Below are 24,426 nucleotides of genomic sequence, written 5' to 3'. Positions count from 1 at the left end.
CAGCACCGAGCTGGGCTGTGCGGGCCAGGCACCGTGGAGAGTCCTTCTCTGAGCACTTGGCCGGTCTCGGTGTGTCTCAGGCTGTCACAGACACTGGGGCACTTCGGGTGGGCTGGGGGCGGCCCCGTGGCAGCATGTCCAAGGGCCCTTTGTGACACAGTACAGCACAGACACCATGGAACAGGTGGAACACGGTGTCCAAGCAGCCCTTTGTGACACACGGTGACATAGGTGCTGGCAGTGGCGCGGCCACGCCAGAGTGCTCGGTGCACGCGACGGGACAGGACGGAGAGAGCGGTGCTGTGAGGAGCCCCCGCACAGCCAACTCGTTTGTGCCTGACCCGGAGCTTTCCCGAGGCATCTCCCATCCATCCCTGTGGCTGGCCTTGTGGCCAGACTGCGCCACTCGGTGACTCGGAACCTTTTCCGAGGCATCTACCATCCCTGCGGCCAGTGCCCTCGTGGCCAGGCCGTAGGAATTGGTGACTTCAATCCTTCACGAGGAGTCTCCTGTCATTGTGGCAGGAGCCCTCGAGACCAGAGTGCAGGACTTGCTGTCCTGTAGCCTTCCTGAGGCTTCTCTGTCGCAGGCACCTTCAAGGAGTGACTGCGGCGCTCCCGGACTCTGACCTTTCCGAGGCATCTGTCTCGAAAGTGCCCTCGAGGTAAGACAGGAAGATGGCGGGCAGAATGCTCAGCTTCTTCAAGACGCGTCGGGGGAAAAAGAAGAATGGCCCTGCAGCTGCCCCAGCACAGCAGCCTCAAGAACTGGAGCAGTTGGAGATCCTGCAGGACGGTGAGTGGCAGAGCTGGGCCACAGGGCTGGGGCTCACAGCCAGGTTGGCCCCATCCCATCCCATCCCACCCCATCCCATCCCATCCCATCCCATCCCATCCCATCCCATCCCATCCCATCCCATCCCATCCCATCCCATCCCATCCCATCCCATCCCATCCCATCCCATCCCATCCCATCCCCTCTGGACATGCCCAGAGACAGGACGGAACACGGGCCAGGGCTGCCCCTCTAGTGGCCATGCTCCATCCCTGGCCATCTGGGGGCTGTCCCTGCCCAGGGAGCGCAGGGCTGGGCTGCGTTCTCCGGCCTCTCCCACGGCCCCTCAGCTCTGGCTGTGCTCGCTCTGTGCCAGATGCAGGGAAGGACCGGACACAGGAGCAGGACCCCGCTCGTGGCCGCTTCCGTAGAGCTGTGCAGGTACCTGCGGCCATCCCCACCTGGGCCGGGCCTGCTGTCACTGCTCGGCCCAGCACCGCGCTTGGAGCACTCCATGGAGCGTCCCTCCCTTCCCGCCCTTCGTTCTGCTGCAGGTGCTGCGGAAGTTCCTGCGCATTCGGCGTAGGAGGACCAGGGCCACAGCAACCGAGGACACGGCTGAGCCTGACTCCAGGCTGACCCAGCTGCAGGCAGGGCCTAGAGCCAGCACAGCGTCCTCTGCAAGTGCAGAAAGCGCTGCCAGGGCAACAGCTGAGGGCATGGCAAAGGCTGACACGGTCCAGACTGAGAACATGGCCCAGTCTGAGGACATGGCCCAGATTGAGGACATGGCCCAGACTGAGGACATGGCCCAGACTGAGGACATGGCCCAGATTGAGGACACGGCCCAGACTGAGGACATGGCCCAGAGTGAGGACATGGCCCAGACTGAGGACATGGCCCAGACTGAGGACATGGCCCAGACTGAGGACACGGCCCAGACTGAGGACATGGCCCAGAGTGAGGACATGGCCCAGACTGAGGACACGGCCAGCACAGACACTCTCACATGGGACAGCTCAGAGACTGACCTCCCAGCCACTGAGACTGCCATTCCTGCTCCTGCTCTGGATTTCTTCCAGGAGAAGGGTGTTTTTTCTCCGCAGCAGGTAAGCACCCTGGGGCCAGGGCTGAAGGCCTCCCACGATCATGTGCCCCTTCAGCCTTTGAGGCCAGCACAGTGCAGTGGGAAGGGAAGAGCTTCTTGGTGGAAGCTGCGGAAGTTGCTGCCTTGGACAGCGCTCCAAGTCCTCCCCGTGCCTCGTCCAGGTGCCGGCCATGGTGAAGGACATTCACCAGAGACTTGTGTCCTCTATGACTATGGATATCGGGCTGGAAAATTACTTTGTGACACTGGCTGAAGAACACGCTGCTAACGTGGTGATGAGCCTCCTGCACTGTGCCCCATCGTGTGACAGGTACGGGGCACAGCTGCCTCGAGAGCTCAGGGCTCCCTGGCCTGTAGGGCCATCGCTCTGTGCAGCCTGTCCAGTGGGCTCTGCCAGACAGGCAGAGAGCTCCGGGGTCCTTGGGCCCCACTGTTCCTGCTGCCGTGCTCCCTCCCTGCCCCTCAGGGCGCCAGGGCTCTGTCACCCGACCCCGGGCAGCTGTGCAGGGCGTGGTACTGATGCGCGGCTCTGGTCCCACAGAGCTGCCGCCCTGATGTGGACAACCATCGGCTCATCGGGACTGGCAGTGCAGGAGGTGCTTGCAGCGCTGCTCTCTGTGATGGAGGACGGCATGTTCTTCTCCAGAGAGGACAACGAGGCCATCTTTGCCCTGGCTGTGAGTTTATGCAACTGGCCTTTGCTCGCCCTCCAGGTGGCCTCTCCAGCAGCTCTCCATGCTCTGCCCAGTGCCCTGCAGCCCCCAGCCTCAGGGGCTGGGCTGAAAGCTGGGCTAGGGGCAGGCTCAGGGGCAGCAGGCCGGGAGCTCCCCCTGTGTCTCTCCTGGGGCCCTGCCACACGGACACCTCGGCACTGAGCGCTGCCTCGGGGCGCTTTGTCTTTTGCAGGCAACTGTGGTGCTGTGGGTGATGATCCGTGTGCCTCAGTGGCACACCGCAATACTCCTTTATTCTACCCATCTGTTCGTGGCTCTGCTCTTCCAAATTTTCAGCACCACAGAGCAGATGTCACAGGAAGTTGAGAATTTCTGGACAACATGCCGGGAAGAACACCGCCTTCCCAGCAACCCAAACAGGTTCCAGTCGCCCTGTCCTTCCCGTGCCCTTGTGGCCAGGGCCAGTGCTCCCAGCGTGACCTGGCCTTTGTTCTGCACACAGGTTTGCAGTGCAGACCATGAAGGCTCTGTTCTCCCAACTGGGCTGTGACAAAAAGCTGGTGGCTCTGGAGCACAAGCGGGTCTGGGACACCATGCTCTGTGCCGGCACCCAGCACTATGCAGTGGGTCTGCTGGCCAGGTGAGACCCCCGTCTCCCCACCAGCACCAGCAGCACTGGTGCCCTGTGCCCGGAGTGCCCCACACCGTCCCCGTGGTTGTGGGTGAGGGGGCCTTGGCACCAAGGAACGGCCGAGCAGACTGGAAAAGGCTGGGAGAGGAGGGTGCCCAGGAGCAGCCGCTTCCCAAAGGGCCCAGTGCCCTCGCAGGGTGCTGGGCAATCATCACACCTCTGTCAGTCACTCCTGGCAGAGCTCTGCCTGCCTGGCTCAGGGCCTCGGTGCCTTTCTCCCCCTGCCAGGGAAATGCGCCGTAGCTTGAGACCCTTGTGTTCCTGCATCGCCGAGCACCTGCTCAGCCTGCTCATCTGGAAGCAGCCACGCTGGGATCTGCCTGTCCTGGCGTTCTTTGTGGAGGTGAGCCTGAGGGCCAGCGCTTCCTGCCTGAGTTGCATCCCAGCTCTCTGGCCTCTCGGAGCTGCGGCCGCCTGGCACGGGGCGCGCGTCCGGCGCTTCTGCCTGGGCCCGGCCCTGGGCGGTTCCTCGCTCCTGCCGGCCTGTCCCCTGTCACTGCCCTGTGCCTTTCAGCTCCTGGAGTGTCTGGACTTGAGCAAACACGGGCACGGTGCCCTGCTGGTCATGTCCAGGCACCTGCCGAGCGAGAGCAGGGACAGGCTGCGCCTGCAGCTCAGAGGCCTCGTGGTGCTCAGCAAGGAGCCCTCGCTGGTGAGAAGGGGGCAGTGGCTGAAGCCGCGCTGGCAGCGTGGGGCTGGGGAACGCAGCCCCTTGGGTTTGCCTGGGATTCAGCAGCTGAGGCAGCTGCTCCCAGCTCTCCTGCCTCCCAGTTCAGCTGCCTCGGCACAGGCCTCTGGGCCCTGATGCAGCTGAGTGGGGTTGCAGGGCCAGGGCGCTGTTGGTGCTGCAGCCCTCCAGGATTTCACAGCACAGCCTTGTGTTGCACACAGAGCGGAGGAATATGCAGCCTGTGTCATCTCCTGGTGAAGCAGCTGGCTGATCCAGATGGAGAGATGGTTGCGATGACCCTCTCTGTGCTCACCCACATGCTCCAGGAAAAAGACCTCAAGATATCCAGTGCCACTGCCCTGAAACTGACTGAGTCACTCCTGCCACACTTTGAGAACGTAAGGCTCTGTGTCCACGGGCACTGGATGCTGCCCGGGAACTTTGTGCCCTGGGCAGTTTTGGGCCTTTGCCCTGCTGGGCCCAGCGTAGTCAGTGCTGAGGTCTTCTCCTTTCCTCCAGGACAACAGCCGTGTGCAGCTGCTCTCCATCCAGCTCTTCCGCAAGGTGATGGAGCTGGTAGTGGAAGAGGGGAAAAAGGCTCTCACGAGAACTGTGAACCAGAGCCTGCTTCCACTCTTCTTGCGCTGGCACGACGAGAACCAGCGCGTGGCGGAGGTGAGGTTTCGTGTCAGCTGCTGCATCCCTGGCCGGGGGCTCGGCTGCCTCCTGCCCTGGCCTTGCACAGGGACGCGAGTGCCGTGTCCCGCGCTCCGGTGCCACCTCCGGCTCTCTGCTGCTCCCCAGGCCTCTCGCGAAACCCTGCTTTGTGCGGCACGGTTCCTGAGCAGGAGAGATCTCGAGGAGCCGCTGACCCAGGAGAGGCGCATGAATTTCGCCGAGCGCCTGGTAAGGCCAGCCTGGAAGCCCCGGCCGCAGGCTGGAGAAGCCCCCTGCCCTCGGAGCTCAGGGTGCGGGGCCGGCAGCTGTGGCCCTGCCCAGCGCCGCACCCAGGGCAGCCAGCCTGCGCCCCGCACGCTGCTCCCTCGCCTGGGGCGGGAGGGCTCCTGGCCGGGCTCCTCCGGCCCCGAGCCAGGTGCCCGCGGAGCCCCGGCCCAGCCGGGCCTCGGCGCTGTGCGGGCCGGGGAGGCCGGGGCTGGGCGCAGGCAGCGCCCGGCAGAGGGGCAGAGCCCGCGCCAAGCCTTCCCTCCTGGCGCTCTCCGCAGCTGCTGGAGGACGAGAGCCGAGCGGCCGAGCACCTGCGCTGGGCCCTACCGTGCCTGCAGAACCCCCAGCAGCGCCTGCGACGGGCGGCCGTCAGGTTCATCGGTGAGCCGCCAGCCCGCCGGCCCTCCCCGCCTCCCCGCCTCCCCGCCTCCCCGCCCGGCTGCTGCCCCGGCAGCGGGAGCCGGGCCCGGCGCGGCGCAGCCCCGCCTGCCCTCCCGCAGCCGCGCCCTTGGGCGGCACCGTGGGCAGGGGCCCGGGCTGAGCCCTGCCGGGGGACGAGGCCGTGTGGCCGCAGGGCTGGCAGCGCCCGTGGGGGGCAGCTGTGCCGCTGGGGCCGCCACGGGCTCTGTGTTGCCAGGACTCGCCGGAACGCTCCTGCTGGGACAGAAGGAGGAGCTCCAGGTCCTCAGCGAGGGTGAGTGAGGGCAGCCGCCCTCGTCCTCGTGGCAGCGGGGGCCGCCGGGGGCGGCTGCAAATGGCGGGCACGGAGCTCCAATCCCTGCCCGGGCTGCGGAGGGCTCTGCTCCCTGTGCGGACCAGGGCCGGCGTGGGCCGAGCACCGACAGCTTTCAGGGACACGGGGGGCGATCCGTGGCCAGCACCTTCTGGCCTTGTCTCCCGCTCCCTCGTGGCCATGGCAGGATCTGTTTGGGATGGCCCTGGCAGGATTCCCTTGGATTCCCGCAATCCAGCCTCTGACTGTGGCTCTGTTCTTCTCTCTTGCAGCCCTTCAAGCCCTGAGGGAAGACGAGAGCCCCTCCTTCTTGAGCCAGTTCATCCAGCTGACGTTCGACGGAAGATGTGCCGAACTTCTGCTGGATCAGGAGGACCGGTGTTCTTCGGCGACCTCTGGTTCCCGTTGAAGATGGGACCAGCTGGAGCTCCAGGCACAGCTCGTGCTGGTCACAGCTGAGCCTGTGGGAAGCTCCAGGAGCTTCTGCCGTCTCCCTCGCTGTTGGCAGCTTCCTCCCCCTCCATTCCTGAGGCCCTGCCCATCCCCTTTTTTACCTCCCAGCTCACCCCTTCGCTTCGCGTTCCCTTGCAGCTGCAGAGCACAGGGGACCAGCTGGAGCTCCAGGCACAGCTCGTGCTGGTCACAGCTGAGCCTGTGGGAAGCTCCAGGAGCTTCTGCTTTCTCTCTGCCCGTTGGCAGCTCCCTCCCTCCGTTCCTCAGGCCCTGCCCATCCCCTTTTTTACCTCCCAGCTCACCCCTTCGCTTCGCCTTCCCTTAATAAAGTTTGGTTTGTTCACTTTACCCACGTCTCTGTGGATCCAAAGCGGCGCCAAACCTGAGCCCTGGGACACACAGGGCCCTGCTGCCCTTCTCTTCCATGCTATGTTCTGTGCACAGACAGAGTAAGCAGTAAGCAGCTGAGTCTCACGAAAGCTTTTAAGACTTCAAGTGCCAAAGTCCATTTCTCATGTGTACAAAAGTCAAAATAAGCCAGCAAACCACAGAAAGACTGTCTGGCACCTGGACTTGTTAACTCGGAGCTTTCTCAAGGCCTCTTTATTCACAATGGCTGCAAAGCCAGATAGTGGATTGGTGGGCAGATTGCTCGGGCTGTTCAAAGGGCCTGCAGCTGCCCCAGCACAGCAGCCTGAAGAGCACAGCAATGCTCCATCCCTACACAGGGATGGGAAAAGGGAAGAACCGGAGGCCAACGTGGCCTAACAGTGAGCTTTGAGTGTGCCTAAAAGCACATGAAGCAGCAGCAGCAGTAGCAGTAGTGGCGGAGTGGCTGAGACTCAGAGGCGCGACCATCCCAGGGGACGGAGCGCTGTCAGGCAGTGCCTGCACGCTGGGTGAGGTTCTGGGGGTTCTGGTCTCCCCACAAGAGAGGAATGGCAGCCCCTGCCTCAGACCCAGTCAGAAACCCAACGAGTGAGACCAGAGGCAGGGTACCCTTCCATCTCTCTTGGGCATGGCTGCAAAACAGCCGCTGCGTCTCCCTGCGCCTGCCTGAGTTTGGGTTCTGCTGAGCCCAGAGCCGGCCAGCTTGTGCTCTACTGTCCCCAGAGCGTTCTGAGTGAGCATGAGAAGTGCTGTGGGCACAGAGCAGAGTCCTGGAAGGTGCTCACCAGAGCCTCCTGCGGGAACAGGGCTCTGCTCTCTGGCTGGCAACAGCCTGGTTTGGCTGCCGAGACCGCCGGCGGGAGTTGAGGCCGTGAAGAGGCAGCGGGCAGCTCGTGTTTGTAGGGGGCCCGGGGCTGCGTGCCCGAAGCGACACGTGGAAACCCACCCGGGGGAAGGGAGATGAGCTCGAGCTGGAGTGGCTGTATTGCAAGGACCAGAAGTAATTCAGCCTTGCCACGTTTTCCTAAGCGCATGTTGGTGTACCCCAGGACATGTACAAACGTGGGGAAATGCCTTTGGAGGAGATGCTTGCTACTCAAGGACAGTGCTCCCCCAGGAGCCCCCAGTGAGGTAGGTGCAGCTGCCTTCCTTTGGCTTCCTGTGCTCCTTTCAGGGCCTCCTTGAGGCTCCTTGCACTCAGAGGGGCAGAGGGGCGTGGGAAGGGAGAAGGCTGTGAAGAGCAGCTTTGGCATCTGCCTGGGCCTGCGGAGACCAAGCCAAGCACCTGCAGCAGGGTGTGTTCCCCCATTTCAGCACAGGTGTGAGCCACATCATCTCTGCCCAGCTGAGAGCCCCAAAGCTCTCTTGGAGAGCTGTGAATTCAAAGGCCTTTATTCCACACACTAATGCCATTTTCCCTATCTGGTGTGTTTTTAACTCTTGGCAAGATGCGTTTGCCTCTTGCTGGCTGGAAGCTGCTGTGCTCCAGGCCCAGCACCGAGCTGGGCTGTGCGGGCCAGGCACCGTGGAGAGTCCTTCCCTGAGCACTTGGCCGGTCTCGGTGTGTCTCAGGCTGTCACAGACACTGGGGCACTTCGGGTGGGCTGGGGGCGGCCCCGTGGCAGCATGTCCAAGGGCCCTTTGTGACACAGTACAGCACAGACACCATGGAACAGGTGGAACACGGTGTCCAAGCAGCCCTTTGTGACACACGGTGACATAGGTGCTGGCAGTGGCGCGGCCACGCCAGAGTGCTCGGTGCACGCGACGGGACAGGACGGAGAGAGCGGTGCTGTGAGGAGCCCCCGCACAGCCAACTCGTTTGTGCCTGACCCGGAGCTTTCCCGAGGCATCTCCCATCCATCCCTGTGGCTGGCCTTGTGGCCAGACTGCGCCACTCGGTGACTCGGAACCTTTTCCGAGGCATCTACCATCCCTGCGGCCAGTGCCCTCGTGGCCAGGCCGTAGGAATTGGTGACTTCAATCCTTCACGAGGAGTCTCCTGTCATTGTGGCAGGAGCCCTCGAGACCAGAGTGCAGGACTTGCTGTCCTGTAGCCTTCCTGAGGCTTCTCTGTCGCAGGCACCTTCAAGGAGTGACTGCGGCGCTCCCGGACTCTGACCTTTCCGAGGCATCTGTCTCGAAAGTGCCCTCGAGGTAAGACAGGAAGATGGTGGGCAGAATGCTCAGCTTCTTCAAGACGCGTCGGGGGAAAAAGAATGGCCCTGCAGCTGCCCCAGCACAGCAGCCTCAAGAACTGGAGCAGTTGGAGATCCTGCAGGACGGTGAGTGGCAGAGCTGGGCCACAGGGCTGGGGCTCACAGCCAGGTTGGCCCCATCCCATCCCACCCCATCCCATCCCATCCCATCCCATCCCATCCCATCCCATCCCATCCCATCCCATCCCATCCCATCCCATCCCATCCCATCCCATCCCATCCCATCCCCTCTGGACATGCCCAGAGACAGGACGGAACACGGGCCAGGGCTGCCCCTCTAGTGGCCATGCTCCATCCCTGGCCATCTGGGGGCTGTCCCTGCCCAGGGAGCGCAGGGCTGGGCTGCGTTCTCCGGCCTCTCCCACGGCCCCTCAGCTCTGGCTGTGCTCGCTCTGTGCCAGATGCAGGGAAGGACCGGACACAGGAGCAGGACCCCGCTCGTGGCCGCTTCCGTAGAGCTGTGCAGGTACCTGCGGCCATCCCCACCTGGGCCGGGCCTGCTGTCACTGCTCGGCCCAGCACCGCGCTTGGAGCACTCCATGGAGCGTCCCTCCCTTCCCGCCCTTCGTTCTGCTGCAGGTGCTGCGGAAGTTCCTGCGCATTCGGCGTAGGAGGACCAGGGCCACAGCAACCGAGGACACGGCTGAGCCTGACTCCAGGCTGACCCAGCTGCAGGCAGGGCCTAGAGCCAGCACAGCGTCCTCTGCAAGTGCAGAAAGCGCTGCCAGGGCAACAGCTGAGGGCATGGCAAAGGCTGACACGGTCCAGACTGAGAACATGGCCCAGTCTGAGGACATGGCCCAGATTGAGGACACGGCCCAGACTGAGGACACGGCCCAGACTGAGGACACGGCCCAGACTGAGGACACGGCCCAGACTGAGAACATGGCCCAGATTGAGGACACGGCCCAGACTGAGGACATGGCCCAGAGTGAGGACATGGCCCAGACTGAGGACATGGCCCAGACTGAGGACACGGCCCAGACTGAGGACATGGCCCAGAGTGAGGACATGGCCCAGACTGAGGACACGGCCAGCACAGACACTCTCACATGGGACAGCTCAGAGACTGACCTCCCAGCCACTGAGACTGCCATTCCTGCTCCTGCTCTGGATTTCTTCCAGGAGAAGGGTGTTTTTTCTCCGCAGCAGGTAAGCACCCTGGGGCCAGGGCTGAAGGCCTCCCACGATCATGTGCCCCTTCAGCCTTTGAGGCCAGCACAGTGCAGTGGGAAGGGAAGAGCTTCTTGGTGGAAGCTGCGGAAGTTGCTGCCTTGGACAGCGCTCCAAGTCCTCCCCGTGCCTCGTCCAGGTGCCGGCCATGGTGAAGGACATTCACCAGAGACTTGTGTCCTCTATGACTATGGATATCGGGCTGGAAAATTACTTTGTGACACTGGCTGAAGAACACGCTGCTAACGTGGTGATGAGCCTCCTGCACTGTGCCCCATCGTGTGACAGGTACGGGGCACAGCTGCCTCGAGAGCTCAGGGCTCCCTGGCCTGTAGGGCCATCGCTCTGTGCAGCCTGTCCAGTGGGCTCTGCCAGACAGGCAGAGAGCTCCGGGGTCCTTGGGCCCCACTGTTCCTGCTGCCGTGCTCCCTCCCTGCCCCTCAGGGCGCCAGGGCTCTGTCACCCGGCCCCGGGCAGCTGTGCAGGGCGTGGTACTGATGCGCGGCTCTGGTCCCACAGAGCTGCCGCCCTGATGTGGACAACCATCGGCTCATCGGGACTGGCAGTGCAGGAGGTGCTTGCAGCGCTGCTCTCTGTGATGGAGGACGGCATGTTCTTCTCCAGAGAGGACAACGAGGCCATCTTTGCCCTGGCTGTGAGTTTATGCAACTGGCCTTTGCTCGCCCTCCAGGTGGCCTCTCCAGCAGCTCTCCATGCTCTGCCCAGTGCCCTGCAGCCCCCAGCCTCAGGGGCTGGGCTGAAAGCTGGGCTAGGGGCAGGCTCAGGGGCAGCAGGCCGGGAGCTCCCCCTGTGTCTCTCCTGGGGCCCTGCCACACGGACACCTCGGCACTGAGCGCTGCCTCGGGGCGCTTTGTCTTTTGCAGGCAACTGTGGTGCTGTGGGTGATGATCCGTGTGCCTCAGTGGCACACCGCAATACTCCTTTATTCTACCCATCTGTTCGTGGCTCTGCTCTTCCAAATTTTCAGCACCACAGAGCAGATGTCACAGGAAGTTGAGAATTTCTGGACAACATGCCGGGAAGAACACCGCCTTCCCAGCAACCCAAACAGGTTCCAGTCGCCCTGTCCTTCCCGTGCCCTTGTGGCCAGGGCCAGTGCTCCCAGCGTGACCTGGCCTTTGTTCTGCACACAGGTTTGCAGTGCAGACCATGAAGGCTCTGTTCTCCCAACTGGGCTGTGACAAAAAGCTGGTGGCTCTGGAGCACAAGCGGGTCTGGGACACCATGCTCTGTGCCGGCACCCAGCACTATGCAGTGGGTCTGCTGGCCAGGTGAGACCCCCGTCTCCCCACCAGCACCAGCAGCACTGGTGCCCTGTGCCCGGAGTGCCCCACACCGTCCCCGTGGTTGTGGGTGAGGGGGCCTTGGCACCAAGGAACGGCCGAGCAGACTGGAAAAGGCTGGGAGAGGAGGGTGCCCAGGAGCAGCCGCTTCCCAAAGGGCCCAGTGCCCTCGCAGGGTGCTGGGCAATCATCACACCTCTGTCAGTCACTCCTGGCAGAGCTCTGCCTGCCTGGCTCAGGGCCTCGGTGCCTTTCTCCCCCTGCCAGGGAAATGCGCCGTAGCTTGAGACCCTTGTGTTCCTGCATCGCCGAGCACCTGCTCAGCCTGCTCATCTGGAAGCAGCCACGCTGGGATCTGCCTGTCCTGGCGTTCTTTGTGGAGGTGAGCCTGAGGGCCAGCGCTTCCTGCCTGAGTTGCATCCCAGCTCTCTGGCCTCTCGGAGCTGCGGCCGCCTGGCACGGGGGCGCGCGTCCGGCGCTTCTGCCTGGGCCCGGCCCTGGGCGGTTCCTCGCTCCTGCCGGCCTGTCCCCTGTCACTGCCCTGTGCCTTTCAGCTCCTGGAGTGTCTGGACTTGAGCAAACACGGGCACGGTGCCCTGCTGGTCATGTCCAGGCACCTGCCGAGCGAGAGCAGGGACAGGCTGCGCCTGCAGCTCAGAGGCCTCGTGGTGCTCAGCAAGGAGCCCTCGCTGGTGAGAAGGGGGCAGTGGCTGAAGCCGCGCTGGCAGCGTGGGGCTGGGGAACGCAGCCCCTTGGGTTTGCCTGGGATTCAGCAGCTGAGGCAGCTGCTCCCAGCTCTCCTGCCTCCCAGTTCAGCTGCCTCGGCACAGGCCTCTGGGCCCTGATGCAGCTGAGTGGGGTTGCAGGGCCAGGGCGCTGTTGGTGCTGCAGCCCTCCAGGATTTCACAGCACAGCCTTGTGTTGCACACAGAGCGGAGGAATATGCAGCCTGTGTCATCTCCTGGTGAAGCAGCTGGCTGATCCAGATGGAGAGATGGTTGCGATGACCCTCTCTGTGCTCACCCACATGCTCCAGGAAAAAGACCTCAAGATATCCAGTGCCACTGCCCTGAAACTGACTGAGTCACTCCTGCCACACTTTGAGAACGTAAGGCTCTGTGTCCACGGGCACTGGATGCTGCCCGGGAACTTTGTGCCCTGGGCAGTTTTGGGCCTTTGCCCTGCTGGGCCCAGCGTAGTCAGTGCTGAGGTCTTCTCCTTTCCTCCAGGACAACAGCCGTGTGCAGCTGCTCTCCATCCAGCTCTTCCGCAAGGTGATGGAGCTGGTAGTGGAAGAGGGGAAAAAGGCTCTCACGAGAACTGTGAACCAGAGCCTGCTTCCACTCTTCTTGCGCTGGCACGACGAGAACCAGCGCGTGGCGGAGGTGAGGTTTCGTGTCAGCTGCTGCATCCCTGGCCGGGGGCTCGGCTGCCTCCTGCCCTGGCCTTGCACAGGGACGCGAGTGCCGTGTCCCGCGCTCCGGTGCCACCTCCGGCTCTCTGCTGCTCCCCAGGCCTCTCGCGAAACCCTGCTTTGTGCGGCACGGTTCCTGAGCAGGAGAGATCTCGAGGAGCCGCTGACCCAGGAGAGGCGCATGAATTTCGCCGAGCGCCTGGTAAGGCCAGCCTGGAAGCCCCGGCCGCAGGCTGGAGAAGCCCCCTGCCCTCGGAGCTCAGGGTGCGGGGCCGGCAGCTGTGGCCCTGCCCAGCGCCGCACCCAGGGCAGCCAGCCTGCGCCCCGCACGCTGCTCCCTCGCCTGGGGCGGGAGGGCTCCTGGCCGGGCTCCTCCGGCCCCGAGCCAGGTGCCCGCGGAGCCCCGGCCCAGCCGGGCCTCGGCGCTGTGCGGGCCGGGGAGGCCGGGGCTGGGCGCAGGCAGCGCCCGGCAGAGGGGCAGAGCCCGCGCCAAGCCTTCCCTCCTGGCGCTCTCCGCAGCTGCTGGAGGACGAGAGCCGAGCGGCCGAGCACCTGCGCTGGGCCCTACCGTGCCTGCAGAACCCCCAGCAGCGCCTGCGACGGGCGGCCGTCAGGTTCATCGGTGAGCCGCCAGCCCGCCGGCCCTCCCCGCCTCCCCGCCTCCCCGCCCGGCTGCTGCCCCGGCAGCGGGAGCCGGGCCCGGCGCGGCGCAGCCCCGCCTGCCCTCCCGCAGCCGCGCCCTTGGGCGGCACCGTGGGCAGGGGCCCGGGCTGAGCCCTGCCGGGGGACGAGGCCGTGTGGCCGCAGGGCTGGCAGCGCCCGTGGGGGGCAGCTGTGCCGCTGGGGCCGCCACGGGCTCTGTGTTGCCAGGACTCGCCGGAACGCTCCTGCTGGGACAGAAGGAGGAGCTCCAGGTCCTCAGCGAGGGTGAGTGAGGGCAGCCGCCCTCGTCCTCGTGGCAGCGGGGGCCGCCGGGGGCGGCTGCAAATGGCGGGCACGGAGCTCCAATCCCTGCCCGGGCTGCGGAGGGCTCTGCTCCCTGTGCGGACCAGGGCCGGCGTGGGCCGAGCACCGACAGCTTTCAGGGACACGGGGGGCGATCCGTGGCCAGCACCTTCTGGCCTTGTCTCCCGCTCCCTCGTGGCCATGGCAGGATCTGTTTGGGATGGCCCTGGCAGGATTCCCTTGGATTCCCGCAATCCAGCCTCTGACTGTGGCTCTGTTCTTCTCTCTTGCAGCCCTTCAAGCCCTGAGGGAAGACGAGAGCCCCTCCTTCTTGAGCCAGTTCATCCAGCTGACGTTCGACGGAAGATGTGCCGAACTTCTGCTGGATCAGGAGGAACAGTGTTCTTCGGCGACCTCTGGTTCCCGTTGAAGATGGGACCAGCTGGAGCTCCAGGCACAGCTCGTGCTGGTCACAGCTGAGCCTGTGGGAAGCTCCAGGAGCTTCTGCCGTCTCCCTCGCTGTTGGCAGCTTCCTCCCCCTCCATTCCTGAGGCCCTGCCCATCCCCTTTTTTACCTCCCAGCTCACCCCTTCGCTTCGCGTTCCCTTGCAGCTGCAGAGCACAGGGGACCAGCTGGAGCTCCAGGCACAGCTCGTGCTGGTCACAGCTGAGCCTGTGGGAAGCTCCAGGAGCTTCTGCTTTCTCTCTGCCCGTTGGCAGCTCCCTCCCTCCGTTCCTCAGGCCCTGCCCATCCCCTTTTTTACCTCCCAGCTCACCCCTTCGCTTCGCCTTCCCTTAATAAAGTTTGGTTTGTTCACTTTACCCACGTCTCTGTGGATCCAAAGCGGCGCCAAACCTGAGCCCTGGGACACACAGGGCCCTGCTGCCCTTCTCTTCCATGCTATGTTCTGTGCACAGACAGAGTAAGCAGTAAGCAGCTGAGTCTCACGAAAGCTTTTAAGACTTCAAGTGCCAAAGTCCATTTCTCATGTGTACAAAAGTCAAAATAAGCCAGCAAACCACAGAAAGACTGTCTGGCACCTGGACTTGTTAACTCGGAGCTTTCTCAAGGCCTCTTTATTCACAATGGCTGCAAAGCCAGATAGTGGATTGGTGGGCAGATTGCTCGGGCTGTTCAAAGGGCCTGCAGCTGCCCCAGCACAGCAGCCTGAAGAGCACAGCAATGCTCCATCCCTACACAGGGATGGGAAAAGGGAAGAACCGGAGGCCAACGTGGCCTAACAGTGAGCTTTGAGTGTGCCTAAAAGCACATGAAGCAGCAGCAGCAGTAGCAGTAGTGGCGGAGTGGCTGAGACTCAGAGGCGCGACCATCCCAGGGGACGGAGCGCTGTCAGGCAGTGCCTGCACGCTGGGTGAGGTTCTGGGGGTTCTGGTCTCCCCACAAGAGAGGAATGGCAGCCCCTGCCTCAGACCCAGTCAGAAACCCAACGAGTGAGACCAGAGGCAGGGTACCCTTCCATCTCTCTTGGGCATGGCTGCAAAACAGCCGCTGCGTCTCCCTGCGCCTGCCTGAGTTTGGGTTCTGCTGAGCCCAGAGCCGGCCAGCTTGTGCTCTACTGTCCCCAGAGCGTTCTGAGTGAGCATGAGAAGTGCTGTGGGCACAGAGCAGAGTCCTGGAAGGTGCTCACCAGAGCCTCCTGCGGGAACAGGGCTCTGCTCTCTGGCTGGCAACAGCCTGGTTTGGCTGCCGAGACCGCCGGCGGGAGTTGAGGCCGTGAAGAGGCAGCGGGCAGCTCGTGTTTGTAGGGGGCCCGGGGCTGCGTGCCCGAAGCGACACGTGGAAACCCACCCGGGGGAAGGGAGATGAGCTCGAGCTGGAGTGGCTGTATTGCAAGGACCAGAAGTAATTCAGCCTTGCCACGTTTTCCTAAGCGCATGTTGGTGTACCCCAGGACATGTACAAACGTGGGGAAATGCCTTTGGAGGAGATGCTTGCTACTCAAGGACAGTGCTCCCCCAGGAGCCCCCAGTGAGGTAGGTGCAGCTGCCTTCCTTTGGCTTCCTGTGCTCCTTTCAGGGCCTCCTTGAGGCTCCTTGCGCTCAGAGGGGCAGAGGGGCGTGGGAAGGGAGAAGGCTGTGAAGAGCAGCTTTGGCATCTGCCTGGGCCTGCGGAGACCAAGCCAAGCACCTGCAGCAGGGTGTGTTCCCCCATTTCAGCACAGGTGTGAGCCACATCATCTCTGCCCAGCTGAGAGCCCCAAAGCTCTCTTGGAGAGCTGTGAATTCAAAGGCCTTTATTCCACACACTAATGCCATTTTCCCTATCTGGTGTGTTTTTAACTCTAGGCAAGATGCGTTTGCCTCTTGCTGGCTGGAAGCTGCTGTGCTCCAGGCCCAGCACCGAGCTGGGCTGTGCGGGCCAGGCACCGTGGAGAGTCCTTCCCTGAGCACTTGGCCGGTCTCGGTGTGTCTCAGGCTGTCACAGACACTGGGGCACTTCGGGTGGGCTGGGGGCGGCCCCGTGGCAGCATGTCCAAGGGCCCTTTGTGACACAGTACAGCACAGACACCATGGAACAGGTGGAACACGGTGTCCAAGCAGCCCTTTGTGACACACGGTGACATAGGTGCTGGCAGTGGCGCGGCCACGCCAGAGTGCTCGGTGCACGCGACGGGACAGGACGGAGAGAGCGGTGCTGTGAGGAGCCCCCGCACAGCCAACTCGTTTGTGCCTGACCCGGAGCTTTCCCGAGACATCTCCCATCCATCCCTGTGGCTGGCCTTGTGGCCAGACTGCGCCACTCGGTGACTCGGAACCTTTTCCGAGGCATCTACCATCCCTGCGGCCAGTGCCCTCGTGGCCAGGCCGTAGGAATTGGTGACTTCAATCCTTCACGAGGAGTCTCCTGTCATTGTGGCAGGAGCCCTCGAGACCAGAGTGCAGGACTTGCTGTCCTGTAGCCTTCCTGAGGCTTCTCTGTCGCAGGCACCTTCAAGGAGTGACTGCGGCGCTCCCGGACTCTGACCTTTCCGAGGCATCTGTCTCGAAAGTGCCCTCGAGGTAAGACAGGAAGATGGCGGGCAGAATGCTCAGCTTCTTCAAGACGCGTCGGGGGAAAAAGAATGGCCCTGCAGCTGCCCCAGCACAGCAGCCTCAAGAACTGGAGCAGTTGGAGATCCTGCAGGACGGTGAGTGGCAGAGCTGGGCCACAGGGCTGGGGCTCACAGCCAGGTTGGCCCCATCCCATCCCACCCCATCCCATCCCATCCCATCCCATCCCATCCCATCCCATCCCATCCCATCCCATCCCATCCCATCCCATCCCATCCCCTCTGGACTTGCCCAGAGAGAGGACAGAACACGGGCCAGGGCTGCCCCTCTAGTGGCCATGCTCCATCCCTGGCCATCTGGGGGCTGTCCCTGCCCAGGGAGCGCAGGGCTGGGCTGCGTTCTCCGGCCTCTCCCACGGCCCCTCAGCTCTGGCTGTGCTCGCTCTGTGCCAGATGCAGGGAAGGACCGGACACAGGAGCAGGACCCCGCTCGTGGCCGCTTCCGTAGAGCTGTGCAGGTACCTGCGGCCATCCCCACCTGGGCTGGGCCTGCTGTCACTGCTCGGCCCAGCACCGCGCTTGGAGCACTCCATGGAGCGTCCCTCCCTTCCCGCCCTTCGTTCTGCTGCAGGTGCTGCGGAAGTTCCTGCGCATTCGGCGTAGGAGGACCAGGGCCACAGCAACCGAGGACACGGCTGAGCCTGACTCCAGGCTGACCCAGCTGCAGGCAGGGCCTAGAGCCAGCACAGCGTCCTCTGCAAGTGCAGAAAGCGCTGCCAGGGCAACAGCTGAGGGCATGGCAAAGGCTGACACGGTCCAGACTGAGAACATGGCCCAGTCTGAGGACATGGCCCAGATTGAGGACATGGCCCAGACTGAGGACATGGCCCAGACTGAGGACACGGCCCAGACTGAGGACACGGCCCAGACTGAGGACACGGCCCAGACTGAGAACATGGCCCAGATTGAGGACACGGCCCAGACTGAGGACATGGCCCAGACTGAGGACATGGCCCAGACTGAGGACACGGCCCAGACTGAGGACATGGCCCAGAGTGAGGACATGGCCCAGACTGAGGACACGGCCAGCACAGACACTCTCACATGGGACAGCTCAGAGACTGACCTCCCAGCCACTGAGACTGCCATTCCTGCTCCTGCTCTGGATTTCTTCCAGGAGAAGGGTGTTTTTTCTCCGCAGCAGGTAAGCACCCTGGGGCCAGGGCTGAAGGCCTCCCACGATCATGTGCCCCTTCAGCCTTTGAGGCCAGCACAGTGCAGTGGGAAGGGAAGAGCTTCTTGGTGGAAGCTGCGGAAGTTGCTGCCTTGGACAGCGCTCCAAGTCCTCCCCGTGCCTCGTCCAGGTGCCGGCCATGGTGAAGGACATTCACCAGAGACTTGTGTCCTCTATGACTATGGATATCGGGCTGGAAAATTACTTTGTGACACTGGCTGAAGAACACGCTGCTAACGTGGTGATGAGCCTCCTGCACTGTGCCCCATCGTGTGACAGGTACGGGGCACAGCTGCCTCGAGAGCTCAGGGCTCCCTGGCCTGTAGGGCCATCGCTCTGTGCAGCCTGTCCAGTGGGCTCTGCCAGACAGGCAGAGAGCTCCGGGGTCCTTGGGCCCCACTGTTCCTGCTGCCGTGCTCCCTCCCTGCCCCTCAGGGCGCCAGGGCTCTGTCACCCGGCCCCGGGCAGCTGTGCAGGGCGTGGTACTGATGCGCGGCTCTGGTCCCACAGAGCTGCCGCCCTGATGTGGACAACCATCGGCTCATCGGGACTGGCAGTGCAGGAGGTGCTTGCAGCGCTGCTCTCTGTGATGGAGGACGGCATGTTCTTCTCCAGAGAGGACAACGAGGCCATCTTTGCCCTGGCTGTGAGTTTATGCAACTGGCCTTTGCTCGCCCTCCAGGTGGCCTCTCCAGCAGCTCTCCATGCTCTGCCCAGTGCCCTGCAGCCCCCAGCCTCAGGGGCTGGGCTGAAAGCTGGGCTAGGGGCAGGCTCAGGGGCAGCAGGCCGGGAGCTCCCCCTGTGTCTCTCCTGGGGCCCTGCCACACGGACACCTCGGCACTGAGCGCTGCCTCGGGGCGCTTTGTCTTTTGCAGGCAACTGTGGTGCTGTGGGTGATGATCCGTGTGCCTCAGTGGCACACCGCAATACTCCTTTATTCTACCCATCTGTTCGTGGCTCTGCTCTTCCAAATTTTCAGCACCACAGAGCAGATGTCACAGGAAGTTGAGAATTTCTGGACAACATGCCGGGAAGAACACCGCCTTCCCAGCAACCCAAACAGGTTCCAGTCGCCCTGTCCTTCCCGTGCCCTTGTGGCCAGGGCCAGTGCTCCCAGCGTGACCTGGCCTTTGTTCTGCACACAGGTTTGCAGTGCAGACCATGAAGGCTCTGTTCTCCCAACTGGGCTGTGACAAAAAGCTGGTGGCTCTGGAGCACAAGCGGGTCTGGGACACCATGCTCTGTGCCGGCACCCAGCACTATGCAGTGGGTCTGCTGGCCAGGTGAGACCCCCGTCTCCCCACCAGCACCAGCAGCACTGGTGCCCTGTGCCCGGAGTGCCCCACACCGTCCCCGTGGTTGTGGGTGAGGGGGCCTTGGCACCAAGGAACGGCCGAGCAGACTGGAAAAGGCTGGGAGAGGAGGGTGCCCAGGAGCAGCCGCTTCCCAAAGGGCCCAGTGCCCTCGCAGGGTGCTGGGCAATCATCACACCTCTGTCAGTCACTCCTGGCAGAGCTCTGCCTGCCTGGCTCAGGGCCTCGGTGCCTTTCTCCCCCTGCCAGGGAAATGCGCCGTAGCTTGAGACCCTTGTGTTCCTGCATCGCCGAGCACCTGCTCAGCCTGCTCATCTGGAAGCAGCCACGCTGGGATCTGCCTGTCCTGGCGTTCTTTGTGGAGGTGAGCCTGAGGGCCAGCGCTTCCTGCCTGAGTTGCATCCCAGCTCTCTGGCCTCTCGGAGCTGCGGCCGCCTGGCACGGGGCGCGCGTCCGGCGCTTCTGCCTGGGCCCGGCCCTGGGCGGTTCCTCGCTCCTGCCGGCCTGTCCCCTGTCACTGCCCTGTGCCTTTCAGCTCCTGGAGTGTCTGGACTTGAGCAAACACGGGCACGGTGCCCTGCTGGTCATGTCCAGGCACCTGCCGAGCGAGAGCAGGGACAGGCTGCGCCTGCAGCTCAGAGGCCTCGTGGTGCTCAGCAAGGAGCCCTCGCTGGTGAGAAGGGGGCAGTGGCTGAAGCCGCGCTGGCAGCGTGGGGCTGGGGAACGCAGCCCCTTGGGTTTGCCTGGGATTCAGCAGCTGAGGCAGCTGCTCCCAGCTCTCCTGCCTCCCAGTTCAGCTGCCTCGGCACAGGCCTCTGGGCCCTGATGCAGCTGAGTGGGGTTGCAGGGCCAGGGCGCTGTTGGTGCTGCAGCCCTCCAGGATTTCACAGCACAGCCTTGTGTTGCACACAGAGCGGAGGAATATGCAGCCTGTGTCATCTCCTGGTGAAGCAGCTGGCTGATCCAGATGGAGAGATGGTTGCGATGACCCTCTCTGTGCTCACCCACATGCTCCAGGAAAAAGACCTCAAGATATCCAGTGCCACTGCCCTGAAACTGACTGAGTCACTCCTGCCACACTTTGAGAACGTAAGGCTCTGTGTCCACGGGCACTGGATGCTGCCCGGGAACTTTGTGCCCTGGGCAGTTTTGGGCCTTTGCCCTGCTGGGCCCAGCGTAGTCAGTGCTGAGGTCTTCTCCTTTCCTCCAGGACAACAGCCGTGTGCAGCTGCTCTCCATCCAGCTCTTCCGCAAGGTGATGGAGCTGGTAGTGGAAGAGGGGAAAAAGGCTCTCACGAGAACTGTGAACCAGAGCCTGCTTCCACTCTTCTTGCGCTGGCACGACGAGAACCAGCGCGTGGCGGAGGTGAGGTTTCGTGTCAGCTGCTGCATCCCTGGCCGGGGGCTCGGCTGCCTCCTGCCCTGGCCTTGCACAGGGACGCGAGTGCCGTGTCCCGCGCTCCGGTGCCACCTCCGGCTCTCTGCTGCTCCCCAGGCCTCTCGCGAAACCCTGCTTTGTGCGGCACGGTTCCTGAGCAGGAGAGATCTCGAGGAGCCGCTGACCCAGGAGAGGCGCATGAATTTCGCCGAGCGCCTGGTAAGGCCAGCCTGGAAGCCCCGGCCGCAGGCTGGAGAAGCCCCCTGCCCTCGGAGCTCAGGGTGCGGGGCCGGCAGCTGTGGCCCTGCCCAGCGCCGCACCCAGGGCAGCCAGCCTGCGCCCCGCACGCTGCTCCCTCGCCTGGGGCGGGAGGGCTCCTGGCCGGGCTCCTCCGGCCCCGAGCCAGGTGCCCGCGGAGCCCCGGCCCAGCCGGGCCTCGGCGCTGTGCGGGCCGGGGAGGCCGGGGCTGGGCGCAGGCAGCGCCCGGCAGAGGGGCAGAGCCCGCGCCAAGCCTTCCCTCCTGGCGCTCTCCGCAGCTGCTGGAGGACGAGAGCCGAGCGGCCGAGCACCTGCGCTGGGCCCTACCGTGCCTGCAGAACCCCCAGCAGCGCCTGCGACGGGCGGCCGTCAGGTTCATCGGTGAGCCGCCAGCCCGCCGGCCCTCCCCGCCTCCCCGCCTCCCCGCCCGGCTGCTGCCCCGGCAGCGGGAGCCGGGCCCGGCGTGGCGCAGCCCCGCCTGCCCTCCCGCAGCCGCGCCCTTGGGCGGCACCGTGGGCAGGGGCCCGGGCTGAGCCCTGCCGGGGGACGAGGCCGTGTGGCCGCAGGGCTGGCAGCGCCCGTGGGGGGCAGCTGTGCCGCTGGGGCCGCCACGGGCTCTGTGTTGCCAGGACTCGCCGGAACGCTCCTGCTGGGACAGAAGGAGGAGCTCCAGGTCCTCAGCGAGGGTGAGTGAGGGCAGCCGCCCTCGTCCTCGTGGCAGCGGGGGCCGCCGGGGGCGGCTGCAAATGGCGGGCACGGAGCTCCAATCCCTGCCCGGGCTGCGGAGGGCTCTGCTCCCTGTGCGGACCAGGGCCGGCGTGGGCCGAGCACCGACAGCTTTCAGGGACACGGGGGGCGATCCGTGGCCAGCACCTTCTGGCCTTGTCTCCCGCTCCCTCGTGGCCATGGCAGGATCTGTTTGGGATGGCCCTGGCAGGATTCCCTTGGATTCCCGCAATCCAGCCTCTGACTGTGGCTCTGTTCTTCTCTCTTGCAGCCCTTCAAGCCCTGAGGGAAGACGAGAGCCCCTCCTTCTTGAGCCAGTTCATCCAGCTGACGTTCGACGGAAGATGTGCCGAACTTCTGCTGGATCAGGAGGACCGGTGTTCTTCGGCGACCTCTGGTTCCCGTTGAAGATGGGACCAGCTGGAGCTCCAGGCACAGCTCGTGCTGGTCACAGCTGAGCCTGTGGGAAGCTCCAGGAGCTTCTGCCGTCTCCCTCGCTGTTGGCAGCTTCCTCCCCCTCCATTCCTGAGGCCCTGCCCATCCCCTTTTTTACCTCCCAGCTCACCCCTTCGCTTCGCGTTCCCTTGCAGCTGCAGAGCACAGGGGACCAGCTGGAGCTCCAGGCACAGCTCGTGCTGGTCACAGCTGAGCCTGTGGGAAGCTCCAGGAGCTTCTGCTTTCTCTCTGCCCGTTGGCAGCTCCCTCCCTCCGTTCCTCAGGCCCTGCCCATCCCCTTTTTTACCTCCCAGCTCACCCCTTCGCTTCGCCTTCCCTTAATAAAGTTTGGTTTGTTCACTTTACCCACGTCTCTGTGGATCCAAAGCGGCGCCAAACCTGAGCCCTGGGACACACAGGGCCCTGCTGCCCTTCTCTTCCATGCTATGTTCTGTGCACAGACAGAGTAAGCAGTAAGCAGCTGAGTCTCACGAAAGCTTTTAAGACTTCAAGTGCCAAAGTCCATTTCTCATGTGTACAAAAGTCAAAATAAGCCAGCAAACCACAGAAAGACTGTCTGGCACCTGGACTTGTTAACTCGGAGCTTTCTCAAGGCCTCTTTATTCACAATGGCTGCAAAGCCAGATAGTGGATTGGTGGGCAGATTGCTCGGGCTGTTCAAAGGGCCTGCAGCTGCCCCAGCACAGCAGCCTGAAGAGCACAGCAATGCTCCATCCCTACACAGGGATGGGAAAAGGGAAGAACCGGAGGCCAACGTGGCCTAACAGTGAGCTTTGAGTGTGCCTAAAAGCACATGAAGCAGCAGCAGCAGTAGCAGTAGTGGCGGAGTGGCTGAGACTCAGAGGCGCGACCATCCCAGGGGACGGAGCGCTGTCAGGCAGTGCCTGCACGCTGGGTGAGGTTCTGGGGGTTCTGGTCTCCCCACAAGAGAGGAATGGCAGCCCCTGCCTCAGACCCAGTCAGAAACCCAACGAGTGAGACCAGAGGCAGGGTACCCTTCCATCTCTCTTGGGCATGGCTGCAAAACAGCCGCTGCGTCTCCCTGCGCCTGCCTGAGTTTGGGTTCTGCTGAGCCCAGAGCCGGCCAGCTTGTGCTCTACTGTCCCCAGAGCGTTCTGAGTGAGCATGAGAAGTGCTGTGGGCACAGAGCAGAGTCCTGGAAGGTGCTCACCAGAGCCTCCTGCGGGAACAGGGCTCTGCTCTCTGGCTGGCAACAGCCTGGTTTGGCTGCCGAGACCGCCGGCGGGAGTTGAGGCCGTGAAGAGGCAGCGGGCAGCTCGTGTTTGTAGGGGGCCCGGGGCTGCGTGCCCGAAGCGACACGTGGAAACCCACCCGGGGGAAGGGAGATGAGCTCGAGCTGGAGTGGCTGTATTGCAAGGACCAGAAGTAATTCAGCCTTGCCACGTTTTCCTAAGCGCATGTTGGTGTACCCCAGGACATGTACAAACGTGGGGAAATGCCTTTGGAGGAGATGCTTGCTACTCAAGGACAGTGCTCCCCCAGGAGCCCCCAGTGAGGTAGGTGCAGCTGCCTTCCTTTGGCTTCCTGTGCTCCTTTCAGGGCCTCCTTGAGGCTCCTTGCGCTCAGAGGGGCAGAGGGGCGTGGGAAGGGAGAAGGCTGTGAAGAGCAGCTTTGGCATCTGCCTGGGCCTGCGGAGACCAAGCCAAGCACCTGCAGCAGGGTGTGTTCCCCCATTTCAGCACAGGTGTGAGCCACATCATCTCTGCCCAGCTGAGAGCCCCAAAGCTCTCTTGGAGAGCTGTGAATTCAAAGGCCTTTATTCCACACACTAATGCCATTTTCCCTATCTGGTGTGTTTTTAACTCTTGGCAAGATGCGTTTGCCTCTTGCTGGCTGGAAGCTGCTGTGCTCCAGGCCCAGCACCGAGCTGGGCTGTGCGGGCCAGGCACCGTGGAGAGTCCTTCTCTGAGCACTTGGCCGGTCTCGGTGTGTCTCAGGCTGTCACAGACACTGGGGCACTTCGGGTGGGCTGGGGGCGGCCCCGTGGCAGCATGTCCAAGGGCCCTTTGTGACACAGTACAGCACAGACACCATGGAACAGGTGGAACACGGTGTCCAAGCAGCCCTTTGTGACACACGGTGACATAGGTGCTGGCAGTGGCGCGGCCACGCCAGAGTGCTCGGTGCACGCGACGGGACAGGACGGAGAGAGCGGTGCTGTGAGGAGCCCCCGCACAGCCAACTCGTTTGTGCCTGACCCGGAGCTTTCCCGAGGCATCTCCCATCCATCCCTGTGGCTGGCCTTGTGGCCAGACTGCGCCACTCGGTGACTCGGAACCTTTTCCGAGGCATCTACCATCCCTGCGGCCAGTGCCCTCGTGGCCAGGCCGTAGGAATTGGTGACTTCAATCCTTCACGAGGAGTCTCCTGTCATTGTGGCAGGAGCCCTCGAGACCAGAGTGCAGGACTTGCTGTCCTGTAGCCTTCCTGAGGCTTCTCTGTCGCAGGCACCTTCAAGGAGTGACTGCGGCGCTCCCGGACTCTGACCTTTCCGAGGCATCTGTCTCGAAAGTGCCCTCGAGGTAAGACAGGAAG

General features: G+C 63.5%; 3 protein-coding genes across 3 annotated transcripts; all 3 read left to right on the top strand.

Moving 5' to 3' along the window:
- The first annotated feature begins 678 nt into the window (after positions 1-678).
- Positions 679-6,397, top strand: LOC148223163 (maestro heat-like repeat-containing protein family member 7). The gene is made up of 15 exons (XM_088167509.1): positions 679-796; positions 1,152-1,216; positions 1,330-1,884; positions 2,015-2,193; positions 2,425-2,560; positions 2,790-2,977; positions 3,060-3,197; positions 3,477-3,591; positions 3,763-3,894; positions 4,140-4,316; positions 4,438-4,593; positions 4,723-4,824; positions 5,142-5,244; positions 5,501-5,557; positions 5,869-6,397. Exons 1-15 carry the CDS (start codon positions 679-681, stop codon positions 6,003-6,005), a joined length of 2,358 nt encoding a protein of 785 aa, XP_088023635.1. The 3' UTR covers positions 6,006-6,397.
- A 2,212-nt stretch (positions 6,398-8,609) lies between these two features.
- Positions 8,610-13,924, top strand: LOC148223162 (maestro heat-like repeat-containing protein family member 7). Its single transcript, XM_088167508.1, has 15 exons — positions 8,610-8,724; positions 9,060-9,124; positions 9,238-9,810; positions 9,941-10,119; positions 10,351-10,486; positions 10,716-10,903; positions 10,986-11,123; positions 11,403-11,517; positions 11,690-11,821; positions 12,067-12,243; positions 12,365-12,520; positions 12,650-12,751; positions 13,069-13,171; positions 13,420-13,476; positions 13,788-13,924. The coding sequence occupies exons 1-15, from the start codon at positions 8,610-8,612 to the stop codon at positions 13,922-13,924; spliced, it is 2,373 nt and encodes a 790-aa protein (XP_088023634.1).
- A 2,604-nt stretch (positions 13,925-16,528) lies between these two features.
- Positions 16,529-22,214, top strand: LOC148223161 (maestro heat-like repeat-containing protein family member 7). The gene is made up of 15 exons (XM_088167507.1): positions 16,529-16,643; positions 16,959-17,023; positions 17,137-17,709; positions 17,840-18,018; positions 18,250-18,385; positions 18,615-18,802; positions 18,885-19,022; positions 19,302-19,416; positions 19,588-19,719; positions 19,965-20,141; positions 20,263-20,418; positions 20,548-20,649; positions 20,967-21,069; positions 21,318-21,374; positions 21,686-22,214. Exons 1-15 carry the CDS (start codon positions 16,529-16,531, stop codon positions 21,820-21,822), a joined length of 2,373 nt encoding a protein of 790 aa, XP_088023633.1. The 3' UTR covers positions 21,823-22,214.
- Positions 22,215-24,426: the final 2,212 nt, after the last annotated feature.

Source organism: Sturnus vulgaris, chromosome 7, assembly GCF_052056855.1.
Source record: "Sturnus vulgaris isolate bStuVul1 chromosome 7, bStuVul1.hap1, whole genome shotgun sequence".
Classification (NCBI taxonomy): domain Eukaryota; kingdom Metazoa; phylum Chordata; class Aves; order Passeriformes; family Sturnidae; genus Sturnus; species Sturnus vulgaris.
The sequence above is the reverse complement of the archived record's forward strand: the minus strand, read 5'-3'. Positions and strand labels throughout refer to the sequence as shown.

Bases quoted from the DNA above. Each gene is read 5' to 3' on its own strand.
- LOC148223163 (XM_088167509.1), top strand. From the start codon at position 679: ATGGCGGGCAGAATGCTCAGCTTCTTCAAGACGCGTCGGGGGAAAAAG. The intron at 2,194-2,424 runs GTACGGGGCACA...CTGGTCCCACAG, and splicing joins TGTGCCCCATCGTGTGACAG to AGCTGCCGCCCTGATGTGGA. The intron at 3,895-4,139 runs TCGCTGGTGAGA...TGTTGCACACAG, and splicing joins TGGTGCTCAGCAAGGAGCCC to AGCGGAGGAATATGCAGCCT.
- LOC148223162 (XM_088167508.1), top strand. From the start codon at position 8,610: ATGGTGGGCAGAATGCTCAGCTTCTTCAAGACGCGTCGGGGGAAAAAG. The intron at 8,725-9,059 runs GTGAGTGGCAGA...GCTCTGTGCCAG, and splicing joins GTTGGAGATCCTGCAGGACG to ATGCAGGGAAGGACCGGACA. The intron at 10,904-10,985 runs GTTCCAGTCGCC...TTCTGCACACAG, and splicing joins CTTCCCAGCAACCCAAACAG to GTTTGCAGTGCAGACCATGA.
- LOC148223161 (XM_088167507.1), top strand. From the start codon at position 16,529: ATGGCGGGCAGAATGCTCAGCTTCTTCAAGACGCGTCGGGGGAAAAAG. The intron at 17,024-17,136 runs GTACCTGCGGCC...GTTCTGCTGCAG, and splicing joins GCTTCCGTAGAGCTGTGCAG to GTGCTGCGGAAGTTCCTGCG. The intron at 17,710-17,839 runs GTAAGCACCCTG...TGCCTTGGACAG, and splicing joins GTGTTTTTTCTCCGCAGCAG to CGCTCCAAGTCCTCCCCGTG.